The 15,680-nt window shown below is 48.1% G+C and overlaps 1 protein-coding gene across 4 annotated transcripts; it reads left to right on the top strand.

Annotated features, from left to right (window-relative positions):
- The first annotated feature begins 126 nt into the window (after positions 1 to 126).
- ism1 (isthmin 1) lies at positions 127 to 12,295 on the top strand. Of its 4 annotated transcripts, XM_029521716.1 has the most exons (9): positions 127 to 913; positions 1,112 to 1,168; positions 1,375 to 1,629; positions 2,054 to 2,566; positions 7,438 to 7,641; positions 8,466 to 8,730; positions 10,321 to 10,464; positions 10,548 to 10,637; positions 10,938 to 12,295. In XM_029521716.1, the coding sequence occupies exons 4-9, from the start codon at positions 2,435 to 2,437 to the stop codon at positions 11,453 to 11,455; spliced, it is 1,353 nt and encodes a 450-aa protein (XP_029377576.1). In that variant the 5' UTR covers positions 127 to 913; positions 1,112 to 1,168; positions 1,375 to 1,629; positions 2,054 to 2,434; the 3' UTR covers positions 11,456 to 12,295. The 4 variants fall into 4 exon arrangements, with proteins under 4 accessions (XP_029377576.1, XP_029377577.1, XP_029377578.1 ...); XM_029521717.1 differs by lacking the exons at positions 127 to 913; positions 1,112 to 1,168; positions 1,375 to 1,629 and adding an exon at positions 1,638 to 1,941 and having other exon boundaries at positions 2,057 to 2,566; XM_029521718.1 differs by lacking the exons at positions 127 to 913; positions 1,112 to 1,168; positions 1,375 to 1,629 and adding an exon at positions 1,638 to 1,941 and having other exon boundaries at positions 7,441 to 7,641.
- Positions 12,296 to 15,680: the final 3,385 nt, after the last annotated feature.

Here is a 15,680-nt window from a genome sequence, read left to right as displayed (position 1 = left end):
TATATCCAGAAACAATACCAAACAGCTTCTTTAATCCAAGTATCTGTGATGTCATAGCAGTGCACTGTTCCATGCAGATCTGGACGAGATGAGGAAAGGTGGCCTCAAATGTTGCATGGAGGCGCAGTGCCGCCCTCGGGACGTCTGTTATTAATTTGTGTTTACTTTCACCTTTACTCTAACTGCGAACACCGTTAAATCCATTGCAGGTTTACAGCGCAGGACGATTCTTTCTCAAACATATCTGTGTGTGTGTGTGCTGCAGACGCAGGGTGTGGAAATACTGAGCTCCTCTGTGATTACACAGAAAGGCAACCTCTAACTTGCTGAGATTTACCAGCCATATTTTTCCGACGGTTGCGCAGCAGGAGAAATGTTTGTTCTGGGAGTGAGTGTTGAGAAGGAAATTAAGTTTGAAAAAGATATCGCTTTGGGCTTTTCACAACACAGACTGGCTGTTTGCTTCTCGGGACGGAGGCCTAAACATGAAGAAATCCATCCAAAAAGCTGATTTTATCTTGTGCATATTGATAAAATATATGTTTTTGGATTGTCAGCAGACACGAAATAGACAAAAACAGCCAAATATCTGCATCCTAACTGAGTCTCCCCGACAGCCAACCTGTCATGTTAAAGATCTTTTTTTAAATATTTTCCTCTGGAGTATCAAAGTCACAGTTAGTGACAGAGGAGGCTAACGCACACTGACTGCCAAGGTGGGAAGGACGTGTCTACCCAAACTTCCCCTCAGTGGCATTTAAAACATCTGCAGGCAGACTGCTGGTGGGAAGGCAGAGACCTGCCTGCACCAGCCTCTTTTGAACCGCAGATCCAAATACATGGAATGGCATGTAACTGCAGTCCTGAAGGGGGATCCTCTGCTACGCCTTTGATGTCCACCACTGTGTCCAAAGTGGGCGAGCCATTCTCACTGCTCTGTTTTTCTATTCTGGAAAGGAGATGTGTTTTTTTGTTGTTGTTGTTGTTTGTTTTGTGTTTAAGTGAGGCAGACAAAAGGCAGATTTACACGGTTTGCACAGACACGCTGTGAATGAAGCAGCACTGAAGCACATCAGCACAGAACATGACTCAGCATTTTTTTCTGATTCAGACAGGGGATCAGCTGTTGGAGAGATGAAGTTTGGAGTGCTCATCTGCTGCCACTCAGGTCAGGACGGATTTCATTTGACTTGGAACACAACTTGGTTGGTCGTGTGATACAAAAGAAGTGGAAGATAAGCTCATTTGGACCCCCTGCTGTCGCCAGCTGTGCGTTATGAGCCATTTGGCACCGATATGGATCCGTCGTGCGCGCAAAGCAACCAAATGATCCGTGCGTTTTTTTTTTTATTTTTATTTTTATTTTTTTTACAGGATCTTCATATATCCTCAACTCCACCGTCTCCGCGCACCGACACACAACCTGACTGACGCCGTCGGACTCCCCGCACGCAGCGTCCATCCTCTGCTCGGTGCCCGGTCTGACACAGAGACCTGCCCTTTGAAGCGGCAGTAAAAAGGCTCAGGGGGGCTAATCACATTACGCACCATTTGTCTTGGTTAGGCCAAGTGTCACGGTCTGAGTGCCAAACTGAGACACATGAGCTCCGGGGGCGTCCTCCTCTGCAGGTTGTGTTCTACAAAGTTCCATTAAAAAAAATGAAACAACAGCAAACACAACGTTTGTGTGAAACCTTCTGAGAGGCTGTCGGCACTTTTTGCGGTTTCCCTCTCAGGCTGGTTTCTGGTGTCAAACTCAGGAGAGGGACGAAAGAGTTAACCAGGGGGAGGGCGCCTACAGGGGCGGATGGTATAAAACCACCCCAGGAGCGCACAGCAGCGTGTGTGTGCGTGTGTGTTGATCTGTGGATTGATATGGTGTGACTTTTGTTGTGTTGCTCTTCCTCCAGCAGGACTCCTCCGGCCGACGTCCTCCTCTCGGTGGGAATGGATGAACTTTGTTCAGGAAACTGAAGTCTTAACTACCTGTACTTTTTTTTTTTGAAGTTTTATTTTATTTAGTTTTTTTTTTGTGTGTGTGTGTTTCCTCCAGAAGGTGGTCTCGTCTGAAAAGGTGCAGAATGCGGACCGGACCGCAGAGGTGGACTTGAGGAGAGGAGCGGGGTGAGGCTGAAATGTGGCGGAGACACCGGCAGCGAACCGGGCTGATCTCTGGAGGTTTGGAGGCGCAACAGGAGCAGCTCCGGATGAGCCCTCCCTGAGCTCAGCATCAAATCATCACTCAACTTCACCCCTCCGATCCTTCTCCTCCCTTTTTCTTTTTTTTTTTTTTGAAATTCTGATCCCCGAAGTGGCTCCGAAGTGGTGTTGCGGCTCCTCGTCCCCGGCGGATCCGGAGATCGGAGTCTCTGCACCGGGAGGAGCCGGAGCTCCGGCCGCCCCGCCGGCTCCGAAGAGCGGCCGCGTCAGGAGGATGGTGCGGCTGGCGGCGGAGCTGCTGCTGCTGCTCGGACTCCTTCTGCTCACCTTACACATCACGGTGCTCCGCAGCAGCCCGCTGCCGCAGGCCAATGTCAGCCTGAGCCTGGACTCTGCCCTGACGGAGGTGAGTCCGGAGGGAGGGGGGCTCATTCGGCCGCAGATGGGTGATATCAGGCTTCTTTGTTGACATACACACGGATGTGGTCTCCCCAGGGTGCCAGCAGAAGGGAGGAAGATGAGGCAGGGTCAGAGGTCAGCCCCCCCCCCCCCACACACTTCAGACACACCTCCCTATTGTTGACGGTTAAATGCTGTAGCTGCAGGCTCTTCTCTGTCATCATGGGCTCATCACTGTCAGTTGATGGAGCTGAGGGTCAGCTGAACCCCCCTCCCCCCCCCCACCTCGACCCCAGATCAAACTTCATCTGAAGGGATGATCAGGTTTTGGGAAAAGACTAATAAACGTGTTGACGGCGGCGCAGTCCGGACTGTTTGCCGCTTTTGGGTTGTGGTCCTGCAACTAAAATTTAACAAGAGGGACATTTGTCAACATGACACCACCCAAGACAGGTTTAACAGTTTAACTGCCCGTTTTAACATCAGCTGAGCCCCAAACCTCCACCTGAGGGTTCAGACCGGTCTGGGGGATCAACGGGCTTTTTTAGAGAGTGTTAAGTGTCCTTCAGCTGCTTTTTGATGTATATTTAGCATGCTACTGAAACGCTGTCTTCATGTCAGTGATAAATGCCTATTTATGTCAACTCCCTTCATGAGTGCTTTATTGGGGCTCCGAGGGGCGAAATGAATGGAAAGAATTTTTGCTTTAACAGAGGAGGGCGATGGTAATTTCTCTCTTTTCTCCACCGTGACTGCCATCGCTGTGGACCGACTCTCTCTGCAACAGAAAGCCTGTGTTGGTTTGGATATTAGGGCACGCAAAGCTGAGGAAGTATTCCAGGAATTTATCGAATATTTGTCACGAGGCCAAACGCCGGATCGGACAAGCAGGATGAGGACCAGCAGGCAGATGCTCCCGAGGAACCACATCCCAACCTTCACACGGCCTTTGTCATAACTTTGAATTTCCATAGAGCTTCTGGCTGGTGCTGAAAGAGGCCAACGTTACCACCCATGCCCCATGTTGAGGCAGGCGCTGCTGAATGGGGTTTTCTTCTTCTTCTTCTCTTTCTGCTCATGAATGCTCTGACTATGTGCAGATATGCTTCAGCGGTCCACCACTGAGGACAGTGATGTCATCTTTCAGCCGGGCTTGTCACGGCCCAGGGGGTGTATTGTCGCCCCAAGGTGTCATATTTAAAATGGCATTCACAGAAACACAAACGACAGGATGTGGCTCCGTGCACCTGCAGTGGAGGCAGAAAACTCTCCGGCCTGAGACGTATTATCAGCGCTGACCCAGGAAGTGAGCTTCATTTATCCAGAAAGAGTCGTGCTGGATAAATAATAACGCTTTTCAACTTTGTTTCGTTCCCTTTTTGAGCTGATGCCTGCTTTCTCAGCTCGTAAATAAACACACAGCAACGCCCAGCTACGAGAAGTGTGAAGGGAAGGATAGTTAACGTATGGAAGTTTAGTGCTGAAAAGCATCTGGCACAATGTGCACTGCCTTCATTTCCTGCCAGCGTCCCTGGGGGGGAAGGACCCCTGAGTTGCTCCCAATTGAAAATGGAGTCATGCCCCTTTAAGCAGCCCTCACAAAGTGAAAAAGGGGGGAAGCGGGAAAAGAAGAGGAGATAGTGTGAGGAGGGAGAGGGGGTGGCTTGTGTATGCAAGTTTTCATTCATGGCTTTTGAGAGTGAGGGGTGGTGTTGGTGGTGGTGGGGGCTTGGGGGGGGGGGTTACATCCTGGGAGGCCCCAGATGAACTGAGGAATGGTGTGTCACTTTTGATCTCCAAATTAAACCATTTTCCTGCTGGAGGAAGATCTCAGATGAGCGACTGTAAAGCAGCCGGCCATCAAAGAAGAGTGCTTTTTTTTTTTTAACACATTTAAATGAGCTGTGCTGTTACAGTGTGAGCAGCATTACAGGAAACTGCATGTTTTTCTCATTAAGGCGTGTTAAAAAGCTCCACTGAGGGTCATTTGGAAAAGACAGAGCGTTGTGTTTACGTTGACTTTAGGAACGCACACACTTTACACAACTGATAGAAAACTGCCATTCCTTCCTGATGAGTAATACCTGCGTTCCCTTTGCATTCTTTCCATTATTACTTTCAACTCAACTGACTCAAACTTCAATCATTCTGAGGAAAAACTGATTGAGAGCATATAAAATTTTGCGGTTTGTCCTTCACACTGTTAAGCTCCCAGATGGAAAATATAGATTTAGTGAAATCTCTGTGCTTATGGTGAAAAAAGCAGCTTACACTTCCCTCCCTCTGACCAGTTGGTGGTTTTTCCGCAGCGCAATCTGAAGGCTTTAATCAGCCGTGCGTTATTTAAGGCTGATATTTCTCTGCTGCTGGACAGATTTTGATATGTTTACTACAGCATCAGCAGGACGCACTACAGAGAGCCAGACTACAAAGTGAGCGTCAGCTCTCTGGACACATTCCTGTGGTATCTATTGTCTAAGCTTTGGCTGCTTGGTGGCTGAAAATTAAAATGTTTATTTGGCAAAACATGTTGAACTGGAGAAGATTTCAACATGTCGAATTATTGATGTTTTTGTGAGGTCCTTTGTCGATGATACTGATTTATAGATGACAAAAATAAATCCTAGTCACATTGATGTAGATTCCAATTCCAATATTAGCTGCGTATTTATTTGAGGGTGAGGAAGAGTGAGCTGCTGACTGAAGGTGGTGACGGTGGGCACTGCGGTGTTTTGATATACTATCCTGGGTCACATATGCAACATTCTGCGCGTGTTTTTGTTAAAGTACATTCCCGTCCAGCTATCTGCTGGATAATCTACGATATAAACATCAATTGAAATCACATTTGTGTCTCAGAGTTGCCCACGAACTGACACATTCCCTGCGTGTAAAAACAGGCTTCAGTTTCTGCTGAGTGAGACACCGTCACAAGTGGCGCTCTGGGATTAATCAGAGCACTTTGAAGTTTGACTTTGAATAAATAAATTTATGTCAGGATTTCATTATCTGCCTGCCATGTATAATACAGTATTATATGACACAACAGAAGATTCAGATAGGATTCGACTGGATAACGAGGATTAAGCTGCCTGCAAACACTGCGACTGGGTTTCATGACCCCGACAGTTCGCGTGATCTGAAGCATTTGTGTTGGTGTCTGCTTTCTCTTAATATTGGGGAGCAGGACAGTTTTTAATAAATACCCTGAGCGTGTCGGGATTCATTTCCTTGAATGGCAGGTGTTACAGATAAAACTACATCATAGATGACAGAAGAAGAGAAATTATTGCCAGTGTCTGGCGGCTGACGATCTCTGTGTGTTATCAGCATCGACGTCTGAGCTGCGACGTGACTTCTGTGTTCTGTGTGATCGACCACTCCCATTTACTTTATTTACAAATGTACGCATTTCCATTCTGACTGAGTCTGTGAGTGTTTTGTTGGGTGCGCTCCTTCACTGGAACTCACTTACAGCTGCCGAGTGGCTTCTAAAGAACTTGAAAGCGAGCGTTATCACATGGTCATCTCAAAGCCAAAGCACTTGCGATAGAACCGAAGAGGCTCCTGTGATGTTCACATGAGGGGCTGATAGCTGACGTGCAGTCGAGCCCGCTGAGATGACCCGTCTCTGTACTGAGCTCGCAGCCAAAATCGTTTGCTTTGTGGTTTTAAGGTGAACTTGTTTTCAAAAAAAAAAGAAGATTCATCTTCTTATCTGCAGTCATCTCTCCCTCTTTTGGATCCTTCACTTTTTCTTCCACAAAATTACGGGCAATCGATAATTATTGTAATTACAGCAGCTTATCACAGCAGAAAATGCATCCTATTATCACATTAACTCTGTTTGGTCTCTGCAGTAGTGAGAACAAACCCTAAATGCACGGGGAAGGTTTTCCCTGCGGCTGAATTCAAACTCCACGTACATTTATAATGCTTCCTCCCGTGCTGTGCAGCTCCATTTACAGCGCCTATATTGTCCCAGAGTGCACCTTGGCTGGATACAAACAGCCCCACTGGGGGCCTTTATTCCCACCACAATGTGGCTGAGTTGACACTTTGTCTGTGACCGGCCACCGCAACTGTATAGCACCCCTGTCATATTCTCAGGCCTCGGCCCGGCCACAAAAACCCTGGTGAGGAAGAAAAGGGACACGAAGAAAGAAAACAACCAGCATGATTGATGGCGTTCTTTGATCTTATTTTCTGCCTTCCCAGGATGATTGCTGAGTACTTCTACTAACTTCAGTCCGACCGTCTGTGCATACCTGACAGGGGACATATGCCTTAACCGTCCTGTTGGGACAAATTTACAGCACTGTTTTGTTTTTTTTTCTGTCTACAAGAAGGCAGACATAATTATTATGCAATGTTTGCTTTAGGTTTCTCTGTATAACCCCAGAGCAGCAAAACCATCAGTCTCTCATAGTTGTTTTCTCACAGCCATCACCAGAACACGCTATATATGCCCACATTGTGTTGCTCCGGTAAAGCAGCGCCATAGTGTGTGTCTGTTAAAAATGGAAACACATACAGTCCAGCTGTGAGACTGGCTCTGACTGCAGGCGGCAGACACATTATATATTTTGGTGGAAGCAGACGGACGCCCAGAACTCCGGGTGATGTTTGCCTCAGTGTTTCAGTGGCTCCTTCTTTCTGGGCTCCAAAGAGTCGAGAGTCCACCGTCTGCAGGATTTATGACGGAGGTCACGGCCACATGAACCTCTGTCAACGCCGGAGATCAGTCTAATGTTGCTGAGAGTGCTCTGTAGTGCTCTGTTTGGACTTAGTCCTAACTCTAAGTCCTTTTTTTATAATCTTATATCACAAATGCACACACTAACAGTAAATCTATGTTGTGGTTGTGTCTCTCTTCAGCAGAACAACATAAATGCAAAAAGCAGCTCCTCTGCCCAGCTGCTTCCTGAAGACCGGAGGTCAGGTCCAGAACACCGGCTGGCCCTGCCCTGGGCTAAAGGCAGCAATGTACGCCGGGATCACGCCGGCACTTTCCTGCTAGATCTGCACAACTTCCCCGACCTCTCCAAAGCCAACATCAACGGACAGAACCCCAACATACAGGTGAGGACGTGTGTCTGTGCACCTGCCGGCCTGCTTTGATGCTTTCAGTCACTCGTGAGACATGGCTACTCAAGCACACAGGACAGGAAGAGCAAACAGGAAGAAGGAGAATAGTGTGGTGCACATCGCTACCCCCTTTTTTCCCTCCTTCCTTCTCCCCTTGTCCCCTTTCACACTTCCTGGCTCAAAGCGAAGCTTAAGATAGATACTGCAGTCTCACCCCGATCATAATGATGGCTCAAAGGCAGACGGTAACCAGCAGCGGGCCGCTACCAACTCCACGTGCAGGAAGACAGACAACAGTTTATGTAAATGTGTGGCGAGCCCCCGCACATAAGTCCCTCAGTGGCGCAGATGGCTGAGTAACTGCTGCCATGTTTAAATCATTCCCCTGTCTAATCCGGCGAGGGGCTCTTTCCATTTCTGAGAGCATCACTGCTAAATCCGAGCACGAACAAAGTGTATTAACATCTCAAGATGTGGGAAGAGAGCAGAGCAACCAATTGAGCAAGGGCGTGAGTCTGTGGGAGAAGGGGGGAGGGGGTGGTGGTGTCTTTGATCCTGGGATTCATCTGGCTTTCATGGTCTGGAGGAGGCTGAGTAGCCCTTTGAACTTTGTGTTTAGGTGGAGAGGGCCTGAGGTGGGAGTGTGGCTGTGGGGCAGGGGTGGTGGTCCCCCTCCCTCATCTGGGAGGCACATGTGTTAGGACAGAAAGGGGGAGGGGGTGATTGTGTGTAAGGGTATTGGGCAGTGTCACCTCACAGCATCCCCCCTGAAATATGACATAAATACCTTTTTCTGACGAGCTGGTTCTTTCTCACAGGTGACCATCGAAGTGGTGGACGGACTGGAGGGCCACGAGGCGGAGAAAGGCCTCCGCAAGGAGAGCAAACCCAGCTGGGCTTCTCCCAACTGGAGAAACTGGTGGCCTCATACTTCATCCTCCTCCTCCTCCACCACTCATCAAGCAGAGGAGCACGATCGCACCTACGGGAGCAACAGCGAAGACAGCAACTTCCTCCGGCCGCCGGCAGACTGGGACAGGAGAGGAGCGGCTGGGGGAGGAAGCAAAGCTCAGACTGAATATGGTGAGAGCGAGGGCAGGGCGTGCTGTGTGTCTGCGGGGAAATGAGTGCACCATGCATCCTGCAGGATATTTAGCGGAATCCATAGGCTCTCATTTGCGCCCTGATCCAGCGTTTCCACAGATGGCCATAGTCTGATGTGGAATCTGTAATTTGCAGATTTGCTGATTTAAGCTGTCACCATAATAAGTGCAGTTGTCCCGGGCGAGCCCTCGGGAGCCCCTGATTGAAGCCTTTAACACTCTTTTATGAGACAGATTCCTCTGTGGTGCGGAGCTAAGCTACGTGACACAGTTTGAACGCCTGGTGACATCAAAGTTCAGCGGTGGGAACGGGGCCAGCAGCAGCGTTAGGCTGCCACACCATTCTCACAACACTCTCCAAAAGTAACCCCGCAGATAAATCTGCTGTTGAAGAATTTACACTCACTGTCATACAGCGTGTGTCGGGCCCGTGTTGTAGCATGCCCAAACCAACATGGTCGAACAGGAATGTGTGTGCTGTGGAAAATGTCATTTTATCCACTTGCACTTGCATTGCAGCGGTTAGCAGGGCGATTTTATAATCTTTTTTTTTTTTTTCCCCCCCAAACTGTAGTCCGTGTTTAATGTTCCTGGCTTATCGCTGCGGTCAGCTCACAGTCATACCACACTAATAGACAAGGAAATATTTTATCATCATTACTGTCCTGGTTTTAAACCTAATACTCATAATTGTAGCAACGCGGTGAGGGTCATCCATCACAAGCCATTCGTGATGTGTTCACTTGTGGTCTGAAGGCAGATTGTTATCACGTTTTCTAAATTCTGAGTTTTGTCTTAGTGGCCACCAGCTTTCAGGTTGTAATAAGCTAACGGGGGGGGCGGTGGACAGGAGCAGAGCTAGACAGCTATCTGGCCTTTATTCGTATAAAATGCTCATAATGAGGGGCAGATGGCAGCTGGGGGAATTACTTCCATCCCAGCATGCCCACATTAATTCTCCTCATTGATGCAGTGCTGCTTTCAAGATGTGTGTGTGTGTGTGTGTGTGTTTGTGTGCAGTATTGATGGCGGCGCGGTGGGCCGAGGTGGTCGCAGGGCCTCGTCTAACCGTTTCCATGTATACCCATTACAGTGATCTGCTCAAAGATAATTGGAGTTAAAGAGGATTTCTCGCCATTTCACTTCCCATTTTCAAACCAATGAATCACAGCTCGACCGGCCGAACGGCGCTCTCTAACACGGACTCTCAGGCGTAACAGGAAATTTCTGTTTGTAAATTGCCTCCTGGATCCCGTGGAGCGTTGTTGGAATTAGCAAACTGCTGCCCTGCTACTTCACTCTCCTGACAAACTCACACATACGATGCCATCTCTTTCGCTCCACAACTGAGTGTGCACATGAGCAGCACAGGGCATTGCATGTGTGTGTCTGCAGGCTTGCAAGGTATCTGTTTTGTGGGGCAAAGTCAAAGAGCACTTTGAGCTTCCCTATTTCCCCTTTCATGTCCTCCCCCACTTATTATTAGTGAGGCATGCTAACAGGCCTGAGTAGGTTCAGCATGTGGCCTGAATCAGAGCTGAGGATCGCTCGCTCTTTCTCTCTGGTCCAGATTACATTGATGGAGAGGGAGACTGGAGTCACTGGTCAGCCTGCAGTGTGACCTGTGGAAATGGCAACCAGAAGAGGACCAGGTCGTGTGGTTACGCCTGCACGGCCACGGAGTCCAGGACCTGCGACATGCCCAACTGTCCGGGTAAAGTCTTGACTTATTGGATTATAGAGCACAAAAAGAAACTCTTTTGATCCACCTGACATCGTTCTTCCATCTCTCCAAAGGTATCGAAGATGCCTTCAAGACAGCAGCTACTGAAGTCAGCCTGTTAGCTGGAACTGATGAGTTCAATGCCACGGAGCTCTTTGGTGTTGGTAAGATTCTGCCTGATCTTGTCTTCTTTTTCCATTTTTTTCTATTATCAAAGGCACTTCATCCATCTGGCTGCAGAGTTTCTGCACACACTTAGCATTCCTCGTGCTCGGGCTGCGGACCATTACTGCGCAAAGATGAAAATGTAAAGCAGGGCAGGAAGAAAGCAGTCTTCGTCTGTCTGTTCTTCATCAACCCAGCAAAAACACACCTTCCACCTTTTCCCACTTCTGGTTTCATATTCTGGTGCTGCTGAGCATCAGTGAAAGAGATGAATTTAATATCGTCTCCATTTCTTCCAGACACAGACAGCTGTGAGCGATGGATGAACTGCAAGAGCGACTTCTTGAAGAAGTACATGACCAAGGTGGCGAACGACCTTCCCAGCTGTCCCTGCTCTTACCCGACTGAGGTGGCGTACAGCACGGCGGATGTTCACGATGCCCCCACGCGTCGAGATTTCCGTTGGAAAGACGCCAGCGGGCCGAAGGAGAAGCTGGAGATCTACAAGCCCACGGCCCGTTACTGCATCCGCTCCATGCTGACGCTGGAGTCCACCACGCTGGCCGCCCAGCACTGCTGCTACGACGACAACATGAAGCTCATCACTCGTGGCAAAGGAGCAGGCACGCCCAACCTCATCAGCACGGAGTTCTCGGCTGACCTGCACTACAAGGTGGACATCCTGCCCTGGATCATCTGCAAAGGGGACTGGAGCCGCTACAACCAGGCCAGGCCGCCAAACAACGGGCAGAAATGCTCCGACAACCCTCAGGATGAGGACTACTACAAACAGTTTGAGGAGGCGAGGGAATTCTAGCCCACTGTAGAGTGAAAGGAAAGAAAAACCTCAAAATGGGGCTGACGCCATTTTTTAAATTCTGTTTTAGATCCAGTGACAGATGAACTTTTAGGCTCTGAGGAACAAGACTTACTGCTCTTTCAAACCGAGAGGAACTAAAAGAGTCAGAACCCTCATTCTATCAAGGAACATTTCTTGATTAAACCAAAAACGGGCAATAGATATTGCTTTGTTTTTAATTTTATTATTTTTTTTTAATAAAACATGCCTCTGAAATTGTGCCAGTAATTGTGTTGTCAGATTTGGTCACTAAAGGGAAGACTGGCTTTGTATTTTGAAAAGGGAAAATTGCTATTCTAGGAATGTCCGTTTAGATTTGTTTCTGTGTTCGTCTCCATAGATTGTTTATGTTTGGAGAATCCGAGAGGCCTGTGATAATACAATAATGAGATTCTTCAGGAATGTGTTGGGGGCGGGTGGGGGAAGCAGAAGGACAGGGAACCCAGCTTCTCCCATTTTGTCAATCGCAGTATCCAGGTTCTCATGTAAGCTTGTGAGTATGTTTATTTAGCATGCAGCAGTAATTCCGTTGTAAAAAAAGCCTGCATTATTTTTGTAAAGTATTTATTAAGCTGTAGCTGTGTCTGAGTTGGGAGTCTATGACCGTGGTTTCTGATTCACAGACTGGATGGACGCTGACTTGAGATCCCTCTCTGAGCTCAAACTTTGCCATCGATGTGTGCGCATCCCTGTCTCAAGTTAGGATTAAACTGTAATAGACCGTAAAGAATGTGTGAATTCAACTGTATGGAAAGATTTTTGAATATAAATCTATGAATAAATGTTAAAAAATGCCAATGAAAGTGTTGCTGGAAAAAAAAAATATTTTCACGTGTGATATTCCGAAAAAAAAAAGAATGAATCCAGCGAGGCTGCTTGGCTGGATCATTTTTTGCCTCGAGTCCCCTGCTGCTGTCTGAGGGGATTCAGCCGCAGGAAAGAAAAATATAACATCTCATCAATTAAAAGTCCTCCACTGGGTTTAAGCCAGCGCACAAAACCCCATTACTTCCATGCAGTGTGGCTCTCAGGGCCGGCCTTTTGATGGGATTGTGATATTCCTTCAGAGGGCGAGGAGGGTAAGATTCCCTTGAATGAGACTCAAATTATTTGTCTTTGGCATGTATCCTCACATTCCTGAGTAATTTCTCAGTGTACACACACAGACACTCTCACACACTGGCACACACACACACACACACTCTCAAAGCTGCCCGTCCATTGCAGCGCCCTCTGACCGCTCCCTCTCTGCTGAGTGCTGCAGTCATTGTCACACAGAGAAAGCCATTCATGGTGCCCTCATTCCTGCAGCCTTGTGTGCGGCACAGCTGCTGGGAGCAGGGCTCATCTTTTCTAATGAAGCAGGCCCCGGCATGTTCCACACCCCCGAGGCGCTACTTGCAACCGCCTAGTTGCTGCACTAGTCATACAAAATCCCTCTACACGTCGTTCGATCCCGTTTGTACCGAAAACAGCCTTTTATTAACAGCCCACCCTCGAATGCCGACTGTAAATCACGGAGATACGCCTTTAAACTGCAGATATCCGTCTCTCTGCGCTATGAGGCCGGCGCTGTGTGTAAAGCTCTTGTTTTTAAGACTTCTGTCCGCCCTTCCAATAAAAGCTTTGTTCAGGGCTAAGATTACAGTAACTGGCATCGTTATCTTCGCCGAGCGTCTGCTGAACAGGCCATGAAGATCAAAGCAAGGTGATGGTCTTTTGAAACATTAAGGCTGCGCTCAAATGGATGATACCCCCTCCCCGTGCCCAGTATCTCCTCTCCCTACAGACTCCAAGTGTCACGGGAAAAGGAATTACTCATACACCCTCCTCACTTTTCATCTCAACCACCCCCCTCCCTCCCTCCCTCCCTCCAGAAAGCACCAGCAGAACTTGCTATGCGATTCTTTTGCCAAAGCGCAGGTAGGAACGCAGACGTGGATTTGGAAGCTGCAGGTCAAAGGTGTTAAAACGACAGGAGAGTAGATGTACTGTAGACCAGCGAGTACAGAGAGTATGGAGGAAAGCTGTTGCGTCGGCTGTGGGACGCCGATGAGGCCTCGCTTTTGTGTTGCTATTTCCAGGACCCTACTTTGGTATGTTTCAAAGGACGCAAAGCACCATATTAGTGGTATATTGTCAAGGATCCGAAAGGGCTCATTAAGCATCACCAAGATATGATTGTTGGTATTTTGCCTCTATTTTTGTTATGAGAAGGAAATTATGTCCAATGTACTTACACTGTTTTAGACCAACTTTGACAGCGCTGGCTCTGGGATTTCTCAGTAGATCTCCACATAACAGCTAACTGTGTGGGAATATGAAAATAAGAGGAGTTAAAAAGGAGAGGAAAGCAACGGAAACTTGGACGAGCTAATGTTGTAATAAATGAAGTGAAAACTCAGCTGTTCTCTGCCTCTCTTTGAGAAATATTTCACATTAAAGTGGGTCCAGGTGGTTACTTGTCCACGCTGGATCTGGCTGTGAGGGTCTTTGTGATTGGATCACCAGAGTGCGTGGTGGCAATCAGGCATCGCTTTGTTTTGTGGCGTGGCGCAGATGTGGCAGAACCGTTTTTAGCCTCACTCACTCCTTCTCTGTGCTACTTTATGGGTGGTGTAGCACAATGCAGGAAGTGTCTGGGCCGCAATACCACAGGGCCCGAACTGCACTGCAAAGCTAATTAAAAGGTTTTTCTTTGGTCTTCTAATCTGGAATTGGTGACCTGGACCAGCAGGCTGCTTATCTAGCTGTACTGTCTCAACCTTCTCAGCCTTCATTTCCCCCCAACCCCCCGCAAGTGTCCAAACTGCAAAAAAAGAGGAGAAGGATGGCTGGCACTCTGCCTGCCTGCCGTAAGCTCGCATCTCTGGCACAGCAGGCCGAGGTAGGAGGAGGTGGTGGTGGGGGGAAGCATGTGAGTGTGCAGCTGAACAAACAGGTCAAGTAGCTGTGGACCATCTGAAAGGGCAGAGCGCCTTACTCAACCCCTGCTGCCAGGACAAGGACCTGAAGCCACACCTTCAATGGGCAAAGCGGTGACAAAGAAACAACCAAATGCTCTGATTCACTCGGATATATGGCATCATCTCGATGAGATGCCCTTTGTGGCGGGAGAGGCAGGAGTTTATGTTTCTATTTCAGTTCAAACAAAAACTAAAATAACAGGCACCCACTCATAAATTCACACACTCAACGCCATTGCTTAATGAGGCCGACAGAGGAAAAAGCATCTGCTCTGCCCTCTCATAAAAGAGTTATTATATTCAGCTATGCTCTGGATTGAGCTGAACGTATGGCTAATGTACCAACACACTTTATATGCTCTGCTAGCATGTTCTAATAGAAGAGAGTGGAAATCAGATTCACTCAAATGGAAATGAACTTTTAAAGAGGGAGACATTAATTAAAACCCAACGGATCATTACATTCAAAAATAAAATCCATTTTGAGACACCTCCACAAACACAAGATCATGCACTTCACGTGCAAATATGGGCAAAGTGAAATTGTGCGTCATGTATTGAGATTGTGCCGCCACTGAAACAGTCACCTGGTTCGCTGCTCTGGACGGACTGAGCGCAGCTCCTGATGTGGAGAGTTGTTGTTAGACACCGACACAGAAGGGAATGCGGCAGTGTCAAGGGTGTTGGTGGCAGTGTGTGTGTGTGTGTGTGTGTGTGTGTTTGTGTGTGTCAGCATGAGCAGGGAAGCTGCACGGCTGTGATTCACTGTGACAGCACCGCTTGGCATGTGAGGACAGCAGGCCAGGCAGGCAAGGCTGCTGCCTTTGATCTTTATTTGCTTCACCGTCTGTTTTGCATTTAAGAGCCGTGCTGAGCGCGAGGCATTGGATACACCTTGAATGGCTCAGGACCCTGTCCACTTTCCTTTTTTTTTTAAAGACCCAGGATCCTTTTTCAAAGCTAAGGGGATCCAGGAAGGAGAGGGATGGTGTTTGAAGGGGAAGGTCCTGTGCTGAGTCGGGCGCCGAAGGTCTCCCAGCAACACAGATTAGCTAAAAAAGAAAAGAAAAGAAACGAACAAGTGCTCGGTAATAACACATAATCAGGCAATGGAGAAGAGTGTGAGTGTGGGTGAGGGTGAGGGGCAAGGTAACCTACGCCTCCTTTTAGATGGGCCTTCAAGATCAAACCGGGGGGTCAGCGGGCTGTGGAACAAA

This window comes from Echeneis naucrates, chromosome 15 (genome assembly GCF_900963305.1).
Source record: "Echeneis naucrates chromosome 15, fEcheNa1.1, whole genome shotgun sequence".
Classification (NCBI taxonomy): Eukaryota; Metazoa; Chordata; class Actinopteri; order Carangiformes; family Echeneidae; genus Echeneis; species Echeneis naucrates.
Note: the sequence above shows the minus strand (reverse complement) of the source record. Positions and strands in the feature narration are given on the sequence as shown.